The sequence below is a fragment of the Ciona robusta genome, chromosome 5 (genome assembly GCF_009617815.1).
Source record: "Ciona robusta chromosome 5, ASM961781v2".
Taxonomy (NCBI): Eukaryota; Metazoa; Chordata; class Ascidiacea; order Phlebobranchia; family Cionidae; genus Ciona; species Ciona robusta.
This window is the reverse complement of record NC_143239.1, coordinates 6,709,438-6,718,899: the sequence shown is the minus strand read 5'-3', so window position 1 is coordinate 6,718,899 and position 9,462 is coordinate 6,709,438. Positions and strand designations below refer to the sequence as shown.

General features: G+C 35.9%; 1 protein-coding gene across 1 annotated transcript; it reads right to left on the bottom strand.

Annotated features, from left to right (window-relative positions):
- Positions 1–196: 196 nt before the first annotated feature.
- On the bottom strand, positions 197–9,118 carry LOC149736112 (protein FAM3D-like). The gene is made up of 8 exons (XM_089879333.1): positions 8,948–9,118; positions 8,127–8,261; positions 7,280–7,393; positions 6,358–6,484; positions 4,509–4,618; positions 3,821–3,905; positions 2,920–3,046; positions 197–1,819 (listed from the first exon to the last, which is right to left on the bottom strand). The coding sequence occupies exons 1-8, from the start codon at positions 8,964–8,966 to the stop codon at positions 1,733–1,735; spliced, it is 804 nt and encodes a 267-aa protein (XP_089735459.1). The 5' UTR covers positions 8,967–9,118; the 3' UTR covers positions 197–1,732.
- Between the last annotated feature and the right edge of the window lie 344 nt (positions 9,119–9,462).

The following is a 9,462-nucleotide window of genomic DNA, read 5'->3' as shown; positions in this document are numbered from 1 at the left end:
TGGGGGTTTATTTAACGACTGTCATTTTCCTGCTCATTCTCTCTTGTTTTAGTTAATCTGATCTTTATGGTTTCTTTTGAAAAGATAAATAACATGTTTCCACTTCTGGATTTATTTGATCTTCGCTATCAGATTTGAAGAGATGAATATAATTTATATTGTGATGTTATATAAGCATAATGATGTCATAGTAGCATTATATTCAACTGTCATTGAGTGGTTTATTACATCACAGAAATGAATCTAAGTACAAGACAGTTAAGAGAAGAATATATTACTTAAAATAGCCAAATAATACAAAAGTCTAAAGGTGGCTGTACACAGTATTCGGAATTTGTCCGTTTTGTCTGTTTTCTCTGGATTTCTTTGCCGCCTGCGGAACTCGGTAATGGGTTTGCATACGACTTCGCATGCCGGATACTGTGTTCAGCCACCTTGATATGATAGAAGCGCGAACATATAAGCTGTAGGATATAAATACGAAACATACAAAAGTTCTCATTTATACTTCATGCAACTAGAAGCAGGATAGGCAAACATGAATGGCTGTATCAGAATGCATAAAGTTGCTACCATACTATAACCGGGGATATTTATTTATGGCCGCCCAAAAATCATGAATGTATAGAAAGTGTGGTTGGCCAAGTGCAATACATTGTACCGTGACAGTACGGAAGATCGAGTATAACCAGTGGCGCAGCCAGGAGGGGGGTTTCGGGGGTCGTGATCCCCCCTTTTAAACCCCCCAAAAAAATTTTTTTTAAATTAAAAAAAAAAGTTTTGAAACATTTTTTGATTAATCCCCCCCCCTTATATTTTTCTGGCTGCGCCACTGAGTACGACAGTATTACACGCACACGCGAAATATGAACAGCGGCTTGCTCGCTTTTAACGCAGTTTCTCCCATTGTGGTAATATGTTGTTACCACCCAAAAAAATTTGTCCGGTAAAAACTATGCCTATAGAACTGTTCAAACTTGATTTAAAACATTTCTTAATGGAATGCATTAAACCTGATGTGCAGCGCAATAAAACAGGGTTCTTACTTATTTCATGTCTATTTTTAACAAAAGTATCCAAGTTTTTCAAAAAAAGTGTTTCAGACCCCATACTTTTTCTAAATGTTATTGATGCAGTTCATGCCTTTTTTTCACAAAAAGTATCCAAATTCCCTGCATACGCGTTGCTTCAAAGCATCTACTGAGGCTGATTTTTCACCTTAAACTTAAAGAGAGAAAGAGTAAAAAAAAGAGAAAAAGGGGCTTCCAATTCTGGTACAGATATGTGGAGAGGATAAAATAGATTGAATGTTTTTACTGAAGATATATTTCTTGGTGTATTTCCATCAGCATAGTATAGTGAGTGTTGGGTATATCTAAGATTTAGACCATAGGCACCAAACTTTTCAAATTGTAGGGGAGGCAGGAATAGTTAGACACCTGATTTTTATGGAACAAATTCGGTTTCAGATTAACTCAGTGCAGAAAATCGCAGGGGAAGCCCGCCAACCCTGCCACCCCAGGTTTGGTGCCTATGCCTAGTTTTTTCAACACAAAGACCATTCAGGCTTCACCTGTTGTGTCTATTCACTACATAACCAATATTATGTATGTAACTTTGAATATGCTTCATACTAGCCATACACAACAACAGCAGATTAATATTGATAAATATTTTAAAAGGTAAAGTTTCAATGGTTTGTTTCCCACCACTAGGTGACACCAGAGGGTTGTCACCTCAACTTCGGCAAACACCCTTCCATGATAATCGCTTCCGGCCAATCCCCATATTTATTCTTCTCCTTTTCATTTTTATTAATCTAGAAAATAAACAGTTATGTCTATCACATTAATACAGCAGATGTGACTAAAACTTACATAAAAAATGAATGTTTCATACACCTTGTGCCCGCTTACAAGTTACCACGTATGTAACTTATTTATCCTTGCATGGTGGGCAACGACAGTCGTTATAACACGGGTGTTCTGTTTCACACACCTCATGCTCGCTTACAAGTTACCACGTATGTAACTTATTTATCCTCACATGGCGAGGCAACGACAGTCGATATAACATGGGTGTTCTGTTTCATACACCTTGTGCCCGCTTACAAGTTACCACGTATGTAACTTATTTATCCTTGCATGGTGGGCAACGACAGTCGTTATAACACGGGTGTTCTGTTTCACACACCTCATGCTCGCTTACAAGTTACCACGTATGTAACTTATTTATTCTCGCATGGCGAGGCAACGACAGTCGATATAACATGGGTGTTCTGTTTCATACACCTTGTGCCCGCTTACAAGTTACCACGTATGCAACTTATTTATCCTCGCATGGTGTGGCAACGACAGTCGTTATAACACGGGTGTTCTGTTTCATACACCTCGTGCCCGCTTACGAGTTACCATGTATGCAACTTATTTATCCACGCATGGCGTGGCAACGACAGTCGATATAACATGGGTGTTCTGTTTCATACACCTCGTGTCCGCTTACGAGTTACCATGTATGTAACTTATTTATCCTCACATGGCAGGGCAACGACAGTCGTTATAACACCACCACACTGGTGTTCTGTTTCATAAACCTCGTGCCCGCTTACGAGTTACCATGTATGTAACTTATTTATCCTCACATGGCAGGGCACGACAGTCGTTATAACACTGGTGTTCTGTTTCATAAACCTCGTGCCCGCTTACAAGTTACCATGTATGAAAGTTATTTATCCTCGCATGGCGGGGCAACGACAATCGTTATACTGATGATACCGTTGACATATAATCTAGGTACATACAACAGGGTAACTGGTAATAACGCACGAATTAATAATTTACTAATAACTTGAGCATATAGCATGATGCATAGATAGGTTCCTATATACCCATAACCATATACAAGTTAAATACAACCTACTTGTTCAAATTCTGATGGATGTTTAATGCTCTGCCCGCCAACGAATATCCAATTATCTCGAAATCCTAAATCTTTGGCTTTAGAACTCCCAAGTGCTTCCAGATTGTTTTTTGCTTCATCATCAAGCCTTGGGTAACAACAAAAATGTTTTTAAACGTGAAACACTGGGTACCCAATACACAATAAATGTGTAAAATTAGTAGGTTTAAAAGATTAAGATTTTTCAATAAATGTAACTTTTATTCTCAATGGTGGGGCAATGACAGTCATTATGACAAGGGTGTTCTGTTTCATACACCTCGTGCCTGCTTAGGAATTTACACCCAACACCCTGTACTTTAAACATGGGGTGGAATTTACACCCAACACCCTGTACTTTAAACATGGGGTGGAATTTACACCCAACACCCTGTACTTTAAACATGGGGTGAAATTTACACCCAACACCCTGTACTTTAAACATGGAGTGGAATTTACACCCAACACCCTGTACTTTAAACATGGGGTGAAATTTACACCCACAACACCCTGTACTTTAAACATGGGGTGGAATTTACACCCAACACCCTGTACTTTAAACATGGGGTGAAATTTACACCCAACACCATGTACTTTAAACATGGGGTGGAATTTACACCCAACACCCTGTACTTTAAACATGGGGTGAAATTTACACCCAACACCCTGTACTTTAAACATGGGGTGAAATTTACACCCAACACCCTGTACTTTAAACATGGGGTGGAATTTACACCAAACACCCTGTACTTTAAACATGGGGTGGAATTTACATCCAACACTTTACCACATATTACGTACTTTACCACATATTAGGTAAGATATGATAATGGTATATAAACATACATCATACATACATATATAATGGTATATACAAACTTACTTGAAAGCTGCATCATCATAAGTAGTCACCAATATTATATGTTCCGGTTTCAGCTCTTTGAGAAATGCTTTCAATTCTGTGCTGTCTATGATGTAATACAATGCCATTGTTATAACATAAACCACATTATGATGTCATACGGAGCATTATGCTTTAACTATACAGGTGAAACAATTGCTGCTTCATTTGCATACAATCAATGTTATAAGGGTATTGTGACATTTTAAACAAATAACAAGTTTAAAAATACAAATTTCAATGTATTAATGTAAATACTGAAATATGGTAGAGTGCCTGGTGAAGAGCATTTAAACAAAACACACATACACACAGTGAATGCTAGGATAATAGGGTTTGCTATGCCACTGATGGTGATGTCTGCATAGCATGGCAGTTCCTGATGGATCTCGTGCATGCAAGACGGTTATTTTTCGTATGCGCGCCTGCTACCATCAAAAATCAGCGTACATTTTCAAGTTATGTTACGAAATCCTACTTAATTTAATACATATTTTTTCATTGTTTAATTAATTGGAGCCCGTGAAAGAAATTATGGCGTGTATTATCAAAAGTTAGTAAAAAAATCGCTTGTGCACCGGCTATACTCTGCAGACTTAATGGTGACATATAACAGTGGAAAAAAAAGCTTGTAGAAATGTAAAGTAGTAACGAACAATGAATTAACTACCTTTCCCATAAAGATCAAATACAATTTGTTTAACACTTTCACCGGTTATCCCGTTAACAACAGCGATGTTCATTCCACGATCTACATTGTTTAGAGGATTCTTCATAATTCTATAAGTAAGATCATGTGTTACAATGCAAGATATATATATATATATAGTTAGGGATGCACATTACATAATAATTAGGTATTCTAGGATATCCTAGAATACTTTATTTCGAATCTAGAATTCCGAATCTTTTTTTTTTTATCTTTTTTTTAGAATTCCGAATCTTTTTTATATTTATAGGAAAAAATAATTTTACCCACATAAGTCAGATACAAAAGGATTCGAATCTCATGGATTCGAGATTCTGTAATGTGCATCCCTATAAAGTAAATAATACAAATAAGCATTAAATAATACTCAAAAAAATTAGATTAATTTATTTTTAACAAAAAAGTGATAGTGGCAATATGGACAAAATGTGCTTAGAATACAATAATAGTGGAGCATACACCGGATACACATCAAGCAAAATACATAAAAAAATTAGATACATTTATTTTGAAGACAATATTAGATTGGCAGAATATTATTATTATTATTATGAAGAGGCAAATTTACATAATAATCTGTATTAGCATATTACAAATGGTAAGATCCCTAGAATATACATATATTAATATAATAGAGTGGGGTGGGGTAAGATGGGACACCTTTAGCACATAATATCTAAATATCCTGATTGTGTTTTAAACAATTACTAACGGTCAATCGGAGTCGTGGGCATATAGTTTTATAATTTCTTGAATGTTCTTTGTTTAATACTAAATGGGGCGAGGAAAATAGAGTTATTAGGTGTCCCATCTTCCCCACCCTACTGTATATTATAAATATATGCATATATAAAAGTAATGAAACAAAGTTACCATAAAATTGTAATGCAACAAAGTTACCATAAAATTGTATTGAAACAATGTTACCATAAAATTGTGCAATATTCAAACAGCCATGAAACGCAACATGAACAACAACAGTGTCAACAGATTGAACGATATAACAACAACAACGTTTAAATATAAATCAGCCGTTCTAAGAAATATTTTAGCAGGAACATATTCTATTATTCATTGCAGTCATACAAATGCAAGTGTGGGGCATGCTGCTCATGAATAAATGATGTCAATAACATAACTCTGGTAATATCAATACTTATATTATCATAAAAGCCTATATTGAATGCCAAAGCACATATATATAGTACTTTTGGGTAAGATGGGGTACCTTTAGCACATAATATTCAAATATCCTGATTGTTTTAAACAATTAACAACAGTATATATAAGTTCTGGGGATACGGTTTTATAATTCTTTGAATGTTCTTTGTTTACTACAAAATGGGACGAGAAAAAGGGAATGAAAAGGTGTTCCATCTTACCCCACTATATCAAATACTTATACTCTACCTTAAATGACCAAACCCACAACAATAGCATAAGTTATAGTGTATATAGTTTGTTAGTGTATATAATTACCCATTACAGCCATTGCAATTATAAAAGGCACAAATAGCCTATACAGCAGTATTACTGGCAACTAATTAATTAAAGTAATTATTATTTAAATTCAATGGCAATATTACTGGTAACTAACTGATTAAAATAATTATATAAATTCAATGGCAGTGTGTTTACTTTGTTTAAAGCGAAAGTAATATGATATAAATTTGCACAATATATAGTCTATCCATACAACAATGTTGGGTTTAACAGCCACACTTTTTAACGACACTTTTCAATAGATTTAAACCATAGCGTGTTTTAACCTTATCTTTTCTAGCTGCGCTAATGTACACGGTATACTCACATAGTCCCGTTAAAGCAAACACTTGGTCCGATGACGTTCGCGGCACCCGTGATAATCTTGAAACTGAACTGGTCTTGTGTACACGTGGTAGACATCGCGCAAGGGTTCTTATTAATCTTTATAACACCTGTGATAACATAACGTTAATTTATTTCTTCGAATACTATGAGATCATGGAATTATTTATAACAAAGAAGAAAAGGAAATTAGAGCAAAGCCATTATATCACACATAGTTAAGAAACGAAGTGGTTTATTATAACAGTAACAGACACATAGTAACCACGGATAACTATACTACGAGTCTGCTAGATTTACATACAATGGATTTTAAGTAATTTGACCACAATATTCCCACCCACAAGGATATGAATGCAAAATGTGCATTGTAAGGCTTTAGTGCCATTATAAGTATGTGAAAATCACACAAAGATCGTTCATATACCAACCACTATTCGTATACCAACCACTATTCGTATACCAACCACTATTCGTATATCAATCATGTTTAATATGTTTTAAATGCCAATGAACTATGACATGCGTCACTGGAGACCTAACCCTTATAGAATATATATTATTGAGTGTCTATAAACTGCCTCAGTGGGGTCTAGATGGTAGTACCCTGGCTGTTGGGGTAATATACCTACATCCCAGGTCTCAGGTGTGCCTTACTGGAGACCTAACCCTTATAGAATAGAATATATATTATTGAGTGTCTATAAACTGCCTCAGTGGGGTCTAGATGGTAGTACCCTGGCTGTTGGGGTAATATACCTACATCCCAGGTCTCAGGTGTGCCTCATTGAAGACCTCACCCTTATAGAATAGAATGTCTATCACCAGAATAGACACCAATATTTCAAAGTCAGGCCATTATTACAAAACAGATCAATATAACATAACTACTGATAAGATCTTACTTGGTTGCATAAGTCCTTGTTTATTGTCCCATTCTTCCTCTGCAGATTTGATGACGTTTTTATCAACTAGAGCATCGGGGTCGTCAATCTTTATCTTGGCTACGGTGGCTTTTCCTGGAAGCAAAATTATTATTTAATTTTCTCTTTCATATAAATGACTTAAATGTAAATATGTTTTTAACTGTAAGCCTGTTTTAACAACTGTTGTTTTTTCGCTATATCTTGTCTTTTTGTTTAAAATATTTCTAAATCTTCGCTACCGTAGTTGAAGAGACAAATGAAGTTATTATATTATTATTACAGTAGGGGAGTTAAAACTGATTATTAAATCAAAATATTTATTCTTGTTTTGAAGGTATGTATGCAACTTATTTATCTTCACATGCCGGGGTAACAACAGTCGTTATAACACGGGTGTTCTGTTTCATACACCTCGTGCCCACTTACAAGTTACCACGTATGTAACTTATTTATCCTCGCATGACGGGGCAACAACAGTCGTTATAACACGGGTGTTCTGTTTCATACACCTCGTGCCCGCTTACGAGTTACCACGTATGTAACTTATTGATCCTCGCATGGCGGGGCAATGACAGTCCTTATAATGCTGTAATTCTGCCTACTCACAATATAGTTTTATTTAACCGCTTACAGGTTACTAGTACATAATTTTGTTAGTGATTGTTTTTAGGAAATTCTTTTTCTAGATGGCTAACAATTGAGGTTTTGGGCAAAAAATTAAACTGTAATAGCTGTTTAATGTCTTGCCCAAAACCACACCCCAAATGGAAGCAGTGAGCCTCGAACCCGATACCCTCTGTTTACAAGCAATCACATGACAACATACCCGCAGAATCGGCCGTGTTTTGAACCACCTGTGGCGATGATTTGACCGACAACCGACCAAATAGTTCGGCGTAAAGTTGGAAAGTGTACCATGATAGAAACAACAGAATACCAACGAGGAAAAAACGCAGAATACCTTTGAGGAATAAAAAGTTATCCTTTGTTAATAATACTTCAGGGTTTAACTGTAAGTGTGTTTTAACCATTGATATTGATAAGCAATAGATAGTGAAATAAGATAAGATAGTGAAAAATGACCCCCCCCCACCTTATTTGCCAACCACTAACCCCTAACCACTATAACCACTAACCCCCTAACCACCAACCTCTAACACTTTCCACCAGAGACCAGACTATTCTGCTGTGTACCGAAGGATCCTTTACTAGTGCCAACATTTACTAACGCAATACCGGTGCATGAATGTAACTTACTTTATCCTCGCGTGGCCGGAAAACGACAGTCGTTATCACACGGGTTTAACACCTCGTGCCAGCTTACGAGTTGCCATGTATGTTACTTTGTGGGTGATTATTATTATTTTTTGGGGGGATTTTTTTATGTATGGCTGATAATTTGGACAACCCATTAGTGACCACTGGGTTGAAGCAATTGTCGTTAAGTGTCTTGCCCAAGAACACATACGCCCACAATGGTAGCAGTGACGAGCCTTGAACCTATTACCTATGGTTATACAGGCAGGCGCGATAACCACTACGCCAGGGCGCCGGACAATATTTATTTTTATTTAGATTTATTAGCATATTTATTTAGAGCGTATAAGTTTATATTATAAATATATTTTGTAAAAGACACACACGTACCTGTATTTCTGCACGCCATTTTGTCTTGAAAACTTTTTAAAGTTCGAATTATTTTAATCTACAAACGCTCTCGAATCGCCGAAGTATTTCGTTACATTTAAACAATAGCGATTGATCGACAATAATCCCCGCTGTGACGAAACACCAACTACTATGACGTAGGGTGTGTTCATTCAAATGGAACATAAACTATTGAACCGTAAAGAGTTATTAACAAGCATGGAAACGCGAAATATTTGGTATTTTCATATTTTAAAAAAGAAATAAAGCCAATTACTCGCCAAATTGAAACTAATCGGTCTAGATATTGTAATTTAAACTTTTTCTATGCATTCGAAGCCTAAAAACGAGTCTTCTTTCGCATAACTAGATTTTTAGTTACCCGTTAAATATTGGTAATCGTTTTGGATAAATACAAGTATAATTAGTACTTTTCCTATTTATAAATTCCTACCATTGTAAACATTTTAAACATGAGGGGTTCTTATGATCTAAAAGTAGCTGACCAACCCCAA